Raw genomic sequence first — 18,434 nt, forward strand, 5'->3', positions numbered from 1 at the left:
CATTTAAAATTGATTTTGATTCATAAATTTTAGATGTACTTATTTACTTTAATAGTTCAAACTCAGAAAATAATTTCTGAGCTGGTCTGTTAAAAGTCAGATCGTGGGTCATGAGAACTTTTGACATTTTGACTGTTAATGTGAAAAATTTTTGATAACTCTCATACAGTGAGTTATTGTTTCAACCCTAATTGTAGCAAAAATCTCATTCCTTTTGTAACTATTCTGCTTTTTCTTCCACAAAATAAATTTTATAAACGAAGGGAAGCACTAGCTCTTCTTCCAGCTAGCAGTTACTGGATTTTAGTACAAAACAAAATGGAAAATTTGCTGAAATCCTTCACCTTCTTCTTCAGCTGCATAATACCAGACCTAAAAGTTGTAGGTTCCAATCTTTGTGTTACCTCTTTGAGTCCTCTGAAAGATTATGGATTACCTTTCCTAGATTTGACTACTAAATATGATTTTGTCTTTTGTGCAATTGTACTCAAAGTCCCTTGAAGTTTATTAGAAAGCTTTCCTTATATGCATATCCATGGAGTTTGGATCAAAGACTCCTAATGTGAGTACTGAAGTTCTTTTCAAGCATTTGCATGAGCTGATAGCACATAAAACTTCTCCTGCCAAGTTCTTTCTTTACATTTGTGATCATTTAAGTTCTGCTTTGCTGCAAAGACTTACTCTTGGTACAAAAACCAAGACAAAAATAGTGTTTGAAAAAAGAATTTCCAAGGTTTGCTAGGGGAATAAAAAAACTTGTGCCTTGTTCCTGAACCTGTTTTTTACTGCACTTTCAAAATGACCATTTTGGTATCTGGCACTCAGAGTAAATCTGTGTCAGTTCTAACTATTTGACCTGCTGCCCACAGTGACCCTTCTGGTAAACCTGCATAAGTTTGCAGACTAAGATTTCTGTAGCTATAGAATTTAAAGTGTGAGTATGATATTGCCAAGAGATCTGTAATGCAGACCTGAACCAAAGGATGGACTTCAAATATAACAGATAAATTCAGCAGATTGGATGAATTAAATTTCTGATTTAATTAGTGGAATTCTGTGAAATGGGAATCAACAAGGTGTTGGTCCTGTGATGTGTCCTTTTCATTGCAGGCTTGCCAGAATTGTTCATCCTGATTTAAAAGTCAAATAGTTTTTGAAAACTATTAAATCCATTCTGCAGCATAGCTTTGATTCAAGAAGAATTTTGAAATACACATGTGTTTTAAATATTATTTGTCCGTGATTTTTTCATAAATATACCTCAAAAAAAAGTGTTTTAAACTCATGAAAACTCATGAAACATTCTGAAAAGGGCTCTTATGGTTGCCAGGCAGCTAAAAGATAGTGCTGTGCTCTCAGGGAGGTCAGAGTTGCTCTTTTTATTGGTGAAGACTGGAAATCAGAGGTGTCAGCCTGCTTGGAAGTGTAAATGCAAACCCAAGCAAAACCTTCTGGCTGTGCTCCAGCAGTGGTGCCAAGCTCCTTGTTCTCTGAATGTATTAAGGCATTTTATTTTATGATCAGCAGCAGCAGCCCAGCTCTGAACACAGGAGTGCTCAGTGAAGTCAGAGCAGAATTCTGCTCTACGAGCACAAGTGAGCGTCGCGTTGAGAGGCACAGATCCTCCCCAACTGCTGATAGCCATCTTGGTTACAGTGTGCTTCAGGAAACAAGCAGCACAAGGAAGGTATTTTCTTTTTGCCAATCCTTTCAAAGTGGAACAGATCTGCAAAACAGAGCACAGATGGCGGCAGAATAGTGGCTTAGATGCAAACCATCCATTGAGGCAAGTGGTACTTTTCCATCTCTGACTAGTAGCTTTGAATCTCCTGGTTTTGTATATAGTTTGTTTTGGAGACACACTTCAAATGTACAAAAAACATCAGAAAGTGAATATCACAATGGAGAGAATTAAAATCATAAAATGTAGAGTGAAATGAATAAAAACAAATCACTTATCTGTACACACATGTTTAAACATCTGCAGTGATTTCTCATCAACAGTTTCTTAGTTCAGATTTTCTATTTAATCAGCAGCAAGTTAGTAGCTTTGGAGAAGGTGACGCAAGAAACTAGGCAGAACTCTTTAAAGTAGCTAAATAATTATGCAGCCTTAAATTAATTCTGACAATATTCAGACACTGGGGAAAAAAAAATGGTCTAGGTCTAGATACATGACAGATTATACATTGAAACTACAAATACTACTGGATTGCTGCACCCACTATTTTTTAAGGCTGTATGAGCTGAGTGTAATGTGTTTTTCAACGTGCCATCAGTATGAAGATGCAGATTTCCTAATGTAAGCAATTCTGAATCTTTTGGAAATTGTAATCCAGGGTTAAAATTGTAATTTTAAACATGAGGTTCCTCCTTACATCAAAGTCAGAAGCCAGAATTGTGTTCTCTGCAGTTTTGGGCTTGTTGGTTAGCTCATTTTTCCTAATTCACTTCTTTTGCTAGTTGCATTTGAAGTTAGAAGAAAAGAAAGCATGAAGCAGACTGAAGCCTGCAGGCTGTCAAGTAGCAGCTGATTGCTTCCTTATCTATTTCTCCGCAGATCAAAGTGAGAGTGAACAGTAAAGACACAAAACAGCTCTAATACCTATTCACAGTTGGGAATCTAAGTTGGGTGTTTGGAACTGCTGCACGGAGCAATCTCCTGCCTTTCTGTTCGTATGGAAAGAGTCCATGGTGTAACGTTTCACTGGTGGAGCCCTCCATTTAGGTGCCTGAAGATTGTATAAACACCTCCTGCAGCATCAGGACCCTCTCCTCCCACAGATGGGGAGAATGAGGCTAGTCACATTCACATCCTTTTAGAAATATTACTCTGGCAAGCAAAGGTGCCTTGAGACTTCCTACAGGATAGGTGAGTCCATATGCTCTGGGGGAGTCCCACCTTCATTTCTGATCTCTTTGGTTCCGTTTAGTGACAGTCTGTGCTCTGCTTAGTGGATTGGCCTTTGCTCTCCGTGGCACAGCCTAATCTGTGGAGTCATGGCACAGTCTGCCACTGAATTTTAGGGTTAGGAGGGCATTGCTATTTCCCATATGAAGGGTCATTTTAGGACACTGTTGTTGCTGCAAGGGGAGATGCTTGGTTTGGGGCCTGTCAGATCTGATGGTGTTTCTTTAGGGACACATATGGGTGTCTCAGTTCAGGAGATACCTCGGGTCTCAGTACACTGTCAGTGCAGTTTTCTCCTGGTCTGGAGAGCACAACAGCTCTTGGTGACAGGAGATGCCAAATATGGTGTTTGCTTTCCTCCAGTTCTGCCTGAAGGTGTAATTTGCAATGCTGCAAAGAGGATTCTGCCCTGCAAGAAGCCCCTGAGAAAGCCGACTTTGCTGTTATTCCTGTGAGGAGCCTTTTTTCCAAAAGCATGGATTTTCAGGCCTGGCTGCTCTTGACCTGGGAAAGGGGAGTTGGGGGAGAAAAGAAATCATGCAGAACAGATGTTCTGCAGCATCAGCAACAGATGAGGGAGGATTTGATTTTGGCTGCAGGAAAGTAGTCACAACTAAGCTGTCAGTATGTTGCACATGAAAAGTGTTGGACTGGTGCACATTCCCAGAGCCAAGTTCTGTTGCGATGTGATCGTGATTACAGATACTAAATATCATTTTATGATGGCAGATTACTAAGGATATGTATTGGAACTGATGCCTTACGTGTTTCATACACGACTGCTAAGGCCAGACCCAAAGCTGCTTAAATCAGCTGAAGGGTTCACATGGATTCCAGACAGTTTTGGATGTCAGAATCTATGCTTCATTGATGCATTCTGATGCTGGGAATTTTCCAAAAGGTTTCAAGTGTTTTACTTTATTTTTAGTTTGTTTTAGTCTTTTCCACATTTTTAATCTACATAGTTGACATTATGCAATCAGAATAAAATCTTCTGGAGGTAAGGTTACACAGAGCATTGTAACATATGGCAGTGCCTGTTTTTCCATGGTAATAATAATAATAATGCTGCAGAAAAGGGAATGCTTCTGTTCAAATTCCTCCCACCTTAAATTTTGTAACAGTTCTCTTTTAGAACTGTGCTCTGAATATCTTCCTAATGCTTTGGACTTGAATTCAGAAGTAAGTGTTGTTTTACCATCCAATCCTTTAGTAAATATATGACATCTGGACCTCTTCCTCTTGTTGATTTCTTTCTTCAGGTTATTAAAAGATAATGTGTCAAAATTATCTGTTATTTCTTCAGTAGTTAGAGCTGAAACAGCACCAGCATTAATACTGTCCTAAATTTGAGAAAAAATAGGTTATTAAGATGCCTATGTAAAGGAAGACAGTGAAAGCAGATCAGTTGAAAGAGGGTAAATAACACTTGTAGCTTGTCTTCTTAGTGCAACATCTGACAGCCCTCCTTCCCTTTGTGCTGCTTTAGAACAATATGTTATTTAGTGATACAGCTTTTTATCCTTCAGTGAGCCAGGGTCAGCTGCTGTACACAGAACATGTCCAAGGGGGATGTACCATGACACAGGGCTATTGTTTGCCACTATGTGGGAGACTGATACAGCACCCAGCTCTGAAACAACGTTGGGTGGCTCTGATTAAAATAGTGTCAGTGCTGTCTGGGTGGGGGAAACAGACCGATCTGGCTTAGCCCTCACTGTGCTGTTCAGTGAGTTTCCAGGGGTCCTTGCAATGCCTGTGTCACTCCCTTCACCCAAGGGAGGAGTCTGCAGGACTGGAGACTGCTAGGGACCACTACTTTAGTCTGCTTGGTCTAATGCTCCTGTCTTTTCCCCACAAAAATGTTCAACTAAAATGTTTTTTATCTCTTCTATGTAGGCCTTGACAAAGTCCTTTGAATCCATTTAGGGGAACCTTGAGCAATTTGTGCTCTCTGAAACGTCCAGAGTGGGAGCACCTCAGCCTGATTGGTGACTCCTAGGCCATGCACTTCTCCTCGGGTCTGTGACATTACCTTCTCTGCCTCTGTCTCTGGTGAATTGAAGTCAAGCCATTGCAGTTTTCTTTTATAAAGTAAGAAAGAAAAAAGAAGAGCAAGAGCACCTAGTCCTTTTCCTCATGAAGAAGGGTCTGGAGGAGGAACTCATGAACTAGCTGGAAAAAGATTGGCAACTGCTTTTCTGCAGAGATGCAGTTGAATTTCAAAATCCCCAGCGAGGAGTGTCCAGAGGAGAACAAGTGTAACTACAGTGCTCATCCGTATGATCAAGGAATGTCATACGCAACGTCTGTTCATCACAAACAGATTAGCTTTAATTTTCTAGTCAGGATGACAGCACAGGCTATTCAACATCATTTTTGGGTTGCTAAACCGCAAAGAATCTATTTCTTTCTTTTTTGATGTTATTGCCATGGAAACTGGCTAAATTGCAGGTCCAGATTACATCTTTACTGTTCACTCACTTTCATTTTGATCTGATGACATTCTTCAGGTGCCAGGAAGAGACAAAGAACAAATCAATAGTGTTCCTTGAAGCACAGAGTCACTCCCTGTGCTCTCCAGCCTTTACTACCCTAGTGTAGCCGCTTGTGTTCTGTCTCCCAGGGCAAAAGACTTGGAACCTGAAGATTTGTTACCTGCAGTCTCGTTTTCTGTGATGGCATTGCTCAGCCAAGCTGGAGAGAACTCAGCAGATTGCTTCCTCGTCTCTTTCTCACACTAGTGCAAGTGGAAACACAGGGATGCACAGTGGAGCACAAATCTGGGAAATGTTTAGCTGATGCATTAAAACTGTCGAAAACAGATATAATTAGGAGTCAAGGAGAATTGCTATTAAAAGTAGGTGTCAGTGTCCACAGCGGTGAAGGCTGTGTGTGAGAATCTAGATAATAAATACTTAAGGGAGGAGTGTCTTTATACGTGTCTGCATGTGATGGCCCAAACCATAAGAGTTGCTCTTCTGATAATTTTGGGATTTGAGTGCTGTCTTGAGTGTGGGAGATCTCTAATTTTTTTTTTTTTGGCATTTTTATGAAGGTACCAGGTAAAGGTACTCTCTCCTGTGACCTGGCCTGGATTCTTGGAGGTGGAACATAGGAACTGTACTTCTAGAGACCTGTTGCAAGTTCTTGCTTTAATCAAATGATAATAGTGTTTTTTTCTGATGAAATAGCCTTTATTCCCCTACAAATTCTGTAGGTTTGAAAGTGAATGTTGGGGGAGGAAACTCAAATGACTTATGTCTATTTTCTTTTAAGAGTTTGGAAAACCTGGACATGAATGTATGAGTAGCCCCTAGGCAGCAGTAAAATTAGAAACTGGCACCTATATTGCTAGTCCAATATATGCAACTGACCTTGGTGACATTACAAGAGCAATCTTCACACAGATAGAATTTTTAATGGAGTATCTATAATGCATTAGTCATTGATGCCTTTGCTTTGCATCAGGCATTCAGATCTTATGTCCATTTTCCACTGCACTTACACTGCAGTCAAGTTACAAGGGAAAAATCTGTTATTTCTTGCTGTATTATTTTATCTCCAACCTTTTGTAATACGGTTTAGTTTTGGAGAAGCCTTTCTTTATCGGTATAAAGTCTTTTATCCTGATAAATATTACTATGGATCATAAGTTGAGGGAAATGAGTACCCTTATGTTGGACGAGAAAGCAGCTTTGCATTAAATGAAATAGTTTTTCATTCTTTTTGTATGCACAGGGTATTGAGATTGATTCTTTTTCATTGTGAAATGACAAGAGTGCAGCACATGTCCTTGTCTGTCTGTCCAGAAAGTGAGTTAACTTTGGTAATAGAATGGGTGAGTTTACTAAAGACAGGAGATAGAATAATTATTTGGCTTTAACAGATCTATTTCTGGACCAATATAAACTTGTTAGTTTATATGAGTGACTCATTGGCAGAGGTTGCTATTGTTGCAGAAAGACTTATGTATATTGACCACAGCTGATTATATGGCTAGTTTTGGCTGAACCTGGTAATATTATGATCTCTATATCCTCAAGATTCAGAAGAAATTGTGGAGGGGGGGTTAATTTTGACAACTATCATTTTCCAGCATCTCTTCATGAAAACTTGCTTGCTTAGGGAAGGAGCACTTTTCTTTGCTCTAGCCTCTGCTAGTGAGAGCAGTGCATAATCTAGTATTCATACTACAGGAAAAGGTGCTGAGGAGCCAGTTGTGGGCTCCTGATTCTGTCATGGATTCTGGCAGTTTTCTTGCATGTAAGATGTGGCTTCCTGAGTGTAGAAAAATAAAGTAAAATTAAGAGAAAGGGAAGGAGCAGGCATTTTTGAAAATGTTGGCCTAGATATGTCAGTTTTTGCATTTCCAAATTGAAGGATTCTGAGTATTTCACAAGAATCTTTAAAGGCTCTGTGTTTGCAAGGTGTTTTAGAGCTGGTCACATGGGAAATTGCACTGCAGTGCAAAGAGCAACACCTTCCCTTCAGACCACACCTCTGGAATGTTTGTACATTTGGGGATGGCCTCCTCCAAGAGATTGTCATAGATCTGATTTTCTCAGATGTATTATTAGCCTGTTCCCCAGGAATTTTATCAGAAGGAAAAGAAAAAGGATTTGTTTGTTTGTCCCAGAGGCCCTCAGAGAGTGTCAGAGCTGGTATCAGTGTCCATTTGTTGTCATGTGCACTACGTGATGCTCCTGCCCAGAGCTGTGTTGTACAGGATGGATTGCTGTCTGTCTCAGGAATGTGGGAATGGATAAACTCTTCAGTGCAGTTCGTGGCAAGTGCTCAGTCTACCTTATCATAAAAACATAAATAAATTGCACCTGCAGATTTTACAAATTATTGTGAAATAATGTGCATCAGCCTAAGTTAAAGAATTAGCATTTTTCAGGAAAAGGAAAATACCCCAACCCCATGTTTAGTTACTAAATATGTGATGGAAAATCCAGCTTCTTTCCTCTGTTTATCAACAATATGTGATTTTATTAAATTGCCTGCCCTGTCTCAGTTTGACATACAAACCTTGTTTGACATATGGTGGCTGTTGCTTGCACCTGGAGGTTGAATGTACTACATAGAGCATGTAACTAAGGAGGTGGGGTTTTGTTCATCCTTTCAGTTAATTCTGTGTGTTCTTTTTTTTCCCTCCCCTTCGTGCTGCACGGCTGATTACCACCCTAGGACCTTGCAATGGGACACAGACCCCTCAGTGCTGCAACTCCAGTCTGACTCTGAACTTGGGTATATGTCAGCTCTTTTTGTTATCATTTCTTTGCAATAATTATGTTGAAAATGCTTCCTAATTGAGCTGGTTGTGTGTGATTTTCATTTGCTTTTTTGACTCAAAAAGACCATAAGTTTCCTTTTTTTTAAGTTTCATAAATAAGAAGCTTCAGCAAAGTCGTATTTGTGAGGAAAAACCCCAGCTATTTAAACATGCTTATGAAAAGATAAATTGCAATTTCTGTTGCCTGGAACACAATACAAATAACTATTTCATTTCAAATGAAATGTTATTATTGTGGTATATATGTGCATGTATAGTTACACTGATCTTTTTTGTACCTGTTGATTCAGACTGTTCTCTCTGAATCATTTGCAAGATACTTTTCCTCTCCTTTCTGCTCGCTGTAGTTACGCCGTTTCCACATGCAGTAACAATGTCCCCTTGTCCCTCTGGATCTGTGTATGTGTTTAAAATTGTACACTTAGGTATGATCGTAGCCCAAGAGTAAGTGCCATCTTAGTTGAGTTCAGGCCTATTAAGCTTTTAAAAAAATTCTAATAGAGCTAAAATTAATATTTTATAGTTTGGGATGGAACTTCTTTAGCCCAACAAGTGAAAAAAAAAAAAAAGTTAATGTAAATTATGTAGAAACGCTTGCCTGCAGAGGTATTTAGGATAACCTGTTCCTCTAAAAGGGTGGGTAGCAGTACCTCAAGTTCTTCATGCATGAGTCTTAGGTAAAACCAAATCACTACTCTGAAAAATTTGTTCTACCAAAGAACTTAACAGTGTTGCCTGTTTTGAGTCTCCAGGCAACTCTCTTGCGCTTTTACTTGTTCATGTGTTACTTCATTCAGCACTCTGTAAGAAAAATAACAGCTCCCTTTAGCTGCTGATTGACAGTGCTCCCAGCTGCAGATAGGTGTATTAGGTCTATTCATCAGGAAAGATCCAGAAGCAACGTGTCCAGAGAGTTTTCTAAACAGAAATATTTCTCCATATCTAGAACTCCTAGAATGTTTGTAGTTTACATGAGTGTGACTTTAAATAGGACACGCATCAACAACTTTACCTGGGCTGTACCAAAAAGAGGTAGAGTTTTCTGAGCTATTTTAACCAACAGAAACTTTATAGAAATCCCAGCTGTTTTTTTTACAGAAATTTGAATTAAAATATGAGGACTCCTAGGAGCTGTTTGAGAAACAGCTGTGCAAAGCAAGTTCCTTTATCTGACTCATGTAAAGATAACTCTGTATATAGAGACTTCAATCAATTAGTAGCAGCCAGTGCAAAGACAGAAAAGAAGCTTGCCAAAGAGCAAATCCACAGGTGTACATTTTAATGGAAGTCCTGTCCCTTTTGAAAGAAAACTGTCTTCAAACCCCAGGCAGAGTTAAACTTTCCCCTGGTGTCCTGAGACTAGAGCAAAAAAACCCAACAAAACCAATGCAAAAGAAATCCTGCAGTCAGCAATTAAATTATGTGTGTCTCAAAACACTTCTAGCAGATACATCTTTCTTATGATACCTATGGACAGAAGAATCAGTTTTAATGCATGGGTTTTCGTCACTATCCTCCTACTGAGAAGATTCCTTTCCCATCAGCAGTTTGGAAAGGAATCCTTCAAACCTTATGTGTTCTCTAAGATGAATATTTATTGAATTTATGAGAATTATTAGTACCTCAGATGAAAAATGGGGTTGGGAAAACAATAGACCATTTAGTGTTGCCCTAAAAGGATCTAGAGACTAGAACATTACAGCACATATTTGGTAAAGTTCAGGTATTGAAAGGATGCTCCAGCTGTCCCTGAGTGCTTGGGCAAAGTCTAGGCCAACTTTTAGTAACATGAGAACACTTAGAGGTGGCTTGACACAGACAAACAGCAATGAGTAAATCACATTCCTTCAGATGAGGAAGGTCCTCCCAGTCTTCACCAGTACTTACAGGATATGGGTGGCACAAGGCCTTTGTAGAGGCAGCAGCAGCTACTGAATTGGAAGTGCTTCAGATTAAGAATTCCATGCATTGTCTCAGCACAGTGCCGTGGGAAGTAGCTCACTTCTGGGACACAGTGGGCAGAGGTTCAATCCACCCAACTAGCAGTTAAATCCAGCTCTCCTTTAGGGTCACGTTCCCTATCCTCGGTCAGTCCAGGAGATACAGAGTGGCCTCATGTGAAACTGTTTTAGAATTAGGTGAGGTTTGAATTAGGTCCAGCTTATACACACAATTAATTAGGGATTATACTTAACCAAGACCACTGTCAAGAGACTCTTTCAATGTAAAGAACCTCAGTAAGTGGAAAGAGAGCCTGGGGCAGCAGGGGACTGGTTGCATAGGAAAATCAAACTGACCAAGAAGGCAACAGAGATTGCTGGTGCTGAAGGAGGAAAAAAGCACATGAGAGTTTGCTGGGATGAAATATTTATTAAAGATTGAATTCACACAGACCGTAAGTTAAAGCAGCTACAAAATATAAAACCACTAAAATTTTTGCCGGCTGAAGAAACTTTTCTGGCCCCAGTAATGAGGTAGAAGTTTTTCTGTAGAGTTTTTAGACAATTGTAGATTTTGTTCATATTGGCAATGTCAGAGATGGTTGGAGGGAGGGAGACTTGTTAATTTTTCTTCTTTGAAAAGTGGAAGGACTCAGAGCTACAACAACTGTTTCTGCTCTAGAGGTCTGTTACACAATACAAATGATTTGTACTGATTACCTGCTGAATCTAATTGCAGTCAGTTTAATAACAACCCAGGCAGTAGAATAGATTTGAAAAAAAATGTGGCTGATACAGCTGAAAAGTTCAGTAGGTGTTATCCAATGATGACAGTTTCCTTTTTAGGCTCCCATTTCCTTTCAGACATGAATCTTGATTGAATACCTAAACCACTGTAAATTAATTAGGTCAAAACCCCTATGACTTCTGTTCTTCTGACAACCTGGAAAATGAAGTGGATATGGATAATATGTAAGAATTTGCTATTTTTCCAAATTGTTCTCTTCAATAATGTGGCAAGTAGACAAACATTGTTTCTAGGAATTTATTTCCCCATAAATGCACAAGTGTGCTCACACTGTTGATTTAGGTAACTGGCCTTATTTAGTTAATTTGTTTTTGTTTGCATTATTTCTCTGCTGAAAGTTGGCTTTTTTCTGGTAAAACACTTCCAAGTAACTGTTTTTATATTATTCACTCCCTGCAGAAAGTCAGCTAATATTCAGGAAATAAACTGATTTTTTTTCCCCTGCTGCTGAGTGAACTGTGCACAACTAAAAGTGCTCATGACCATGCTCAGCTGCCTCTCTTTTTCCCTTACCCACTTACAGTTAGTTTGCTTCACTGATCTATTTCATATGGTTTATTTAAAGCAAGGGAAGTAGACAAAATAGAAGGCTATACTTGCCCTGTTCTAGTTGTGTTTTAGCTCTCCTCCAGCCCTTGCATTAGGACTCCACTAATCATAAACCTACTTCAAGGCCACTATTGCTCCTGTGGAAGGAGAATTTCCTTCTTTATGGAAATTCCACATCTTGCCAGTTAAAGATGCTGTTATTGCTCCTAACTGAACATTTAGCAGTTTAATTCATCCTGGTTTAAACCCGTGGTACCCTTTCCACAGCTGTGTATCCCAGGCTGAGGATGAGCTCCTTTGAGCAGACAGAACATCATAGTAATGATGGTATGAAAGAGAATTTTGTTGCATGTTAAGAGGGGCACAAGCAGGCCATTTCTCATTGACAATCCCTCTCAGCAGCATGGTCTAGAGGTTCAACAACTGGACTTTATTACAGCAAATGGTTCCCAGGTTAATTTTCTTCACTGCAATGAGGTACTTCTCATGCATATTGTGTTGTGTTTCACCTTTACAAACACTGAAGTATTTCTGTCCTGTTCATAACAGCAAACATTTGTTCCTGCTGCTGATTTACATTTACCATGACTAACCTTTCGATGTTGTGTATTTTACCTTAGACGCAGACTCCACAAACTAGGGGTGTCAAAGATTACCCAGGTCGATTTCTTACCTCGGGAGGTGGTGTCATACTCCAAGGAGACACAGACACCTCTGGCCACACATCAATCTGAAGGTAAGACTAAGGGTTTTGGTTTTGTTTTTTTAAATATTAATAGAAAATTTTCATTCTAAGTTAAATAATATAATAAAAATAATAGTAAGTCATAACATAGCTGTTTGTCATGTGTTTTCTGCAAGCCAGCTATTGTTTGTGTGATTAATGGCTGTTCTGATGTGAATAATTACAAAAATCACTTTAAATGCAGGTGGAACCAAACTGCTTCTGACTTACAATGGGTTGTGCTTAGATAGCAGTTTAATGGGAACATTTTTTAAAATAAATCATTATGAATATAATTAAAATTGTGCTTTATTCATTTTTTAATGCTTTCTCAAGGAAGTTATAAATGCTGTGCTTTGTAAAGAGGCAGTGTTGGAAAGTTGCCCTCAGTTGTTTGGACAGAGTAATTGTGTCTCCCTGCTGTAGGTGAAGCTTAGGGAGAAATTGCAGCTCAGGTCCATGTACTGAAAAATGAGGTTTGCATGCTTTGATGTGGACAGTCTTTCTTTCTGTCTGCTGACATCATGCTGACATGTATACTCATGGAGATGTTTGTTGGCTGTTTGGCTCTCTTGTTGATAAGTAGATACACAGAGTGGCAGGGGCTTGCTGATCTGCCATTGTACTGCAAAATGCTGATTGCAGGTCAGTGGAACCATTTAAACTGAATGCAAAACAGTACATTAGCCTGATGTTGTCTGTGCACTAGAACAAAGCAGATAGAAGAGGAAAAACTCTTGACCATAATATTTGCTATTTACAATGAAGGATCAAGAAAAGTTCAACAACTGAGTAACTTTCTGCAGAAGATAGTGTAGAATTTTACCAGGCCTCCTTCAGAGAAGTCCTTTCCAATCTGCTGCTGGGGAATTCTCTGCATATAACTTGGATATGGTTATGGCTGTGCATCAGTAAAGGAGATTTGGGAAAGTTTGGTTATTCCATTGAGAGGTTATTTAACTGGAAATTCTCTAGGGGGTAAATAAGCACTGTGATTTTGGTCTCTCAGGTCTGATGGAAATGAATTCTCAGGTTCCCAGTCTCCCAAGCATCTTTATGGATGCTGAGCCCTTTGTACTGTCAGTCTAAACATGAACAGAAGAGAGAGATTCCTCAGGAGAGCAGCTTAGAGAAGAAGTCTCTACACTGTTTCTATGCATTCATGTGATAAAATATAGCCATTATCTTTTCAAGATAAGTTGTTCAGCCATTACTATGGTTATGGGCTCAGTTATTTAGCATCTGTAGCCTTAGAGTTTGAGAACAGAAAACAAAAAACTTGTTTACTTGGTTGAGTCTGACTTCAGCATTTGCAATTCACTTTTCACTGCCTGTCTTAAATACTGGAAATGTCAAAATGCGGAATTTTAGGATGAGATTGTCCCATGCTTGCTTCTTGTTTGGAAGACAACTAATAAAATGTTCAGCTGCCTGGAAAGATAGGTGAAAAGAGGACTTTGACTCCATTCAAAGTTCTTCAGTTTTTTCTAAATATCCTTGTCAGGTTTTCTGCATTTGCTTCTCTAGAGAGCAAGAAAGAAACTCTGAGGTACTTTAAACCTACTGCTGTTCTGGAGCTCAGTGGGTGTTCTTTGTGGTAATGGCTATTGCCCACCCAACCCAATAAAACTGGAACAGGAAGGGTTCACTCTGGTAAGTCCATGTGGTGCCAGAGAGCCAGATGCTATGTGCACTGAAGTCTCAGCTTGTCATCTTCTAATTTTAGAAGAAATAGTGTGGCATTATTCTTCACTGTATAAAAACAGATTAACTCCTCTTTTCAGAGCAGGTAATTTGCTTTATTTCAGAGGAATAATGACATGTCATTTCCCCCACCAACTCTATTATTTAGGGGGATGTGTATATGCATCATTCAATCCTTTGATCACCAGTACCTAATTCTTTTGCTTTATTTAGGTCACAGTCAGCTTCAGCCTTTTCTTTCCTTCCTTGCAGGATGACTTCAAAAACACACAGATCTTGGCTCCGGAGCCTGAGAAAAAAAACCCATGCTCTTTATTTTCCCCTTCTTCCTGCTATAATTTAACTTGAATTCAGGTATTTGTAGGCATTGAGAGACATTTTACTAGTGCTGGTTTTTTCCATTCTGGAGTTGATTAAGACCTAGACCATGCCAAATATTTTTTTGAGAGTTCTCTGGGACACTTCTTTCCTTGTGCAGAGGCTTTCACATCACCACAGGAGTGGCAGCCCATGTAGCCTTCAATGGTTGGACCCTCCAAAGCACTGCAGACCTGCTGCTTGCTAAAGGTGCACCCAGGAGAAAACAGAAAAGCCATGGCCTCGCCTCTGCCCAGGAGGGGTTCCTCACTGCTGTGCAGCAGTGGACTGAGCTCTGTATGACTGCCTGCAATCCACCTTTTCAGACAGGAAAACAGCCTGCACATTCAGGCTCTGCTGATGCCTGCCTCATGCCCAGCTTACTGTTCTGCTCTTTAATGGGCCAGGAGGTAAAATCTCAGAAAAGGGAAATAGTCCTCTGATCTGGGTCCCCTCAGAAACTGAGGGCAGCAAGGAGGAGAAATTCTGTGATCTTTCTGGCTTTGCTGTCCAGTGTCAGGAGCGTTGTTTCTTTTGCAAAGTAGAAACAACTTAATCAATAAAATGAGATGTTCTCACATTCTGCCTTGACAGACTGTCACTGCAAATAGGTTAGTCAGAAATCCATTCCTTAAAGAGTAAGTCCTGTGTACAAGAGAAGATCTGGCTTTCTAAAACAATTGAAGTCATGTGCACTTCATCAGTTTATCATCTTCAACAGATGTTTGTTCATGGGGAAACAAATGGTCTGCCATACTCACCTCCTGAGCAGGGTAACCTCATCCTATGCCACAAATGTAGCCCAGTTCTGGCAAAGAACACTACTGAGACCTATGATCCATCTGTTCAGCTAGCTTTTCAAACTCTAAGGGTATTTTGACTGTTAGAGAAAAAAGAAAAATAAGCTCTCTGCTCTTTCTGAATGTAGGTTGGAATGAAATGGCAAAATGGAGGTGGAGCTCCAGAGGCTGGGCTGGGTTCTGTGTGTGTCTGACAGTGTAAATCTCTGCATTAAGCTTTCTGAAAATTACATTTTTTAAACAGTGAGGGAAGAGGGGAATTCTCTCACAGTCAGGCTCATGAGACACATGAGCCTGTCTGTGTGTGATACCAAATGTTAAGTGCCTACTGTAGGGTGCCACTGATTGCATTGACTAGTTCTTCACTGACAAACTTATAAGAGAGCACTTTATATAGCCATATTGACTTAGGTTTGTCATTATGGAGTAAAATGGGTACATCTTAAAGAGTAGTACATTGGCATCATGTGAGGCCTGTGGCCTACCTTGAGTTTTAGTAATTGGATGGGAAGTTATCTTTGACTAGGACTGATAAGCTCCAATGCTGTGAAAGCAAGTCAGACCTCTGGAATTTTGTCTTTTCCATGATAAAATCTGTGGATATTGGGTATTTTATTTATACTTTGATTCTATTTGTACTTTGATCGTCAAGGTCTAAGATTTCCAGGTTTAATCAGTGAGCAGATCTGTCTCTGTGTTTGCTTTAGGATACTGTGCAGCAGCCCTCTAGCCCAGCAAACTCTGCCCCAGTCCTGCTGTGCCTTGCTGTGCCTGACTGTAGCTCAGCTCTAGCTTTGAGGATGCATACTGTACTTTTGAAAAGCCAGTCCCAGAGCTGAGATCATACTTGAGCTTTCCCATGGTCAATCTGGCTAGAGCTTGTGGATCAGAAGCTGGGGTTTAAGTTAAAGAGCTTACTTTAGCTTTTCCCTTCCAGAGAATTGTAAGCTCAGCTCCGGTCTCAAAAGGACAAGTCTGGACCCAAGAAAACCTTTGAATGCCTCATTTAATGGGAAATGCAGATGCACATTTGTGCATTACCATGCATGCAACATATGTGTCAGGATACATGATAATGTGTGATGGAAATTGGACAGAACTAGGGGGAAAGCAAAGACCTTCTGTTGTAAACAAAAGGAGGTGCTGAAAAGCAAAACTAGGATAGAAATCACTATTAAAAAGAGAAGATAACCTAAGGATGAATCCGTATTAAAGCAGAGAATTTTTTTAAAGAAACAGAGCCTTAGGATTTGTACTAATGGACACTAATTTTGTAATAATGCTTTGTAACTTTGTAAAATATTATGCTCTATCCTGAGCAGTACCATGTATCACTACGTGTTCTAAGTTAGCTATAAAAAATCCAGTCTGCCTTTTCTGCTCAGACTGCAGTCCATCAGAGTTGTACCGTGAATCTCAATAGCTGACATAAGCACTCTGATTCAAGATGGCTTTGTTTGATTAAATCAACAAAGCTTAATTTGTACTGTTGTACCAGACTGTACAAGATTGGATGAGACTGGAATGAAGCAGTGCAAAGATCTGTGGCTTTGCATTGTATAGCAGTCTTTCAATAATTCCTCTTTCTTTCTGTCACAAGTTCATCTAGCACCTTTTCTAAATAATACGGTTTTCAAGGTGGATTTTATTTAATTTTTTTTTAAATTTAGTTTTGACATAAAAATCTTTCAAAGGCATTCAGGCAGCGCTCTCTGGTGGTGCAGCGGTGAAGCGCCGCGCCTGAGGAGCGCCGGCGGGAGGGATGTGGCAATGCCGGAGCGACCTGCGGGAAAACACCGGCCCGACCTTCTGTCTGAGGCAAGCATTGTATTTAACACAAGGTGCTTGAGTTGTATGACTGAGATGTATGAATTCAAGTGCTGATGAAAGAAGTGTGAGAAGAGACCAAGGCATTACACAGAAACTGGGGGAAAAATATATTATTTAGAAATGTTAAGACGCCTTGAAAAATCAGCCGTAGGTATTCAGAACAATAATACACAGGTGAAATCAGGTGCAAACCCTTGTTATTGTCAATCCCTTTTGAAGTACAATTAGTAAAGTACAATTTGTTAAGATACATGTATTCTAGAACAGCCACAACAGGCAGCTATCAGGTGTGGTGGGTCTGTGTTCCTCTCCTCACAAGCTACAGACATTGGATGTATATCTCTGAAGGCTTTCTTCGCCACCTGGCTCATGGTAATTTTATGTGGTACTGGATTAGAGTGAGCACTTGCCTTTAGAAATTAGTTTCTTTGGGTTTTGTCGTGCAGAAGAATATATTTGACACTTGTAAGGATTTCTTCTAGGAGGAAGAATGAAGAGGCCACAGTCTAGTTATGGATACTTTGATGTTTGAGTGCAAAAAGGGATATCAAACATCTGTTTTCCTAAAATACGTAACAGTCTTGGGCTCAAACAGGATTTCTGCAAGACAGTCCCTCTCCATTTCTAAAAGGTGGCCTTACAGTATATTGCTTCATTATCTGCTTCATTTCATTGCTTCAGTATTTGCTCCCTTCCCTGTTTCTCTAAAGACTTCTGGAAAAGGGCTTTTCTCAAGATGCTTCTCAGATAGTCTTATGCAGAGAGCACTTTTAATGCTAAACTGTTTTGAACAAACAGATCTGACAATTTATTAAGCATCAGTAATTCTCAGGGAATTATCTACTAAGAACTGGTTTAACAGAGAAGATTGCCTCTGGTCACACACAGTTGGAGGTCTGAAGAAGGAAAACTCTTTAGAGATCTTGGACTTTTTCTTGATCATTTCATTACACAGGGATCAACTCTGACTCTTTGCAGCTCCTCCACAATCTTAACAATATTTTGGGCAGGTCTCCTGAAAACCAGGCACATACACATAGGAGTTTCCTGCTCCAAAGTGTCCCTGACCTTCTGCAGACTCTGATTCCTTTTGCACAAGGTACCTCTGCATTAAATGCAAGCCAAGAAAGCATATCTGGTAATTCTTTATGAGGGTGGGGAGAGAGCAGCAGACCCTGTCACAGCTGAACCATGCCTTGTCTAAACCATTCAGGCAACAAAAGATGAGGAACAAAGCAAAGTTTAGCTGCCTTCTTGACGAAACAAGGAACCAGTTTTTTGGTCTGTGCTGCCTTGCAGGGGCCTATTGTGCAATTTTGTTCTGTGCATGGAAACAATACTGCTTCAGAGCCTTTGCAGCCATCGTGGAGAGGGACCACTCTTCCTTGCACCTTCTTGATGCTAATGGGTCTTTGCTCTGTGCTTTTAACCAGGTGGATCCCATCCTCCACCCAAGAGATGGGAAGCTGCTCTCTCCTGGAATAATCCATAAAGCATTGTAGCCAGTCTCCT

The 18,434-nt window shown here is 39.9% G+C and overlaps 1 protein-coding gene across 11 annotated transcripts in view; it reads left to right on the top strand.

Annotated features, from left to right (window-relative positions):
- The window catches only part of DYNC1I1 (dynein cytoplasmic 1 intermediate chain 1), a 183,064-nt gene that overhangs the window by 31,458 nt on the left and 133,172 nt on the right, over positions 1-18,434 (top strand). For 8 of the 11 annotated variants that reach the window (XM_064410669.1, XM_064410677.1, XM_064410685.1 and 5 more), the window contains exons 5-6: positions 8,105-8,164; positions 12,128-12,243. In XM_064410669.1, the coding sequence (XP_064266739.1) occupies positions 8,105-8,164; positions 12,128-12,243 (176 nt within the window). The remainder of the gene's footprint in view (positions 1-8,104; positions 8,165-12,127; positions 12,244-18,434) is intronic. The other 3 variants (XM_064410729.1, XM_064410758.1, XM_064410750.1) reach the window with 1 other exon arrangement.

Source organism: Passer domesticus, chromosome 1 (assembly GCF_036417665.1).
Source record: "Passer domesticus isolate bPasDom1 chromosome 1, bPasDom1.hap1, whole genome shotgun sequence".
In the NCBI taxonomy this organism is placed as follows: Eukaryota; Metazoa; Chordata; class Aves; order Passeriformes; family Passeridae; genus Passer; species Passer domesticus.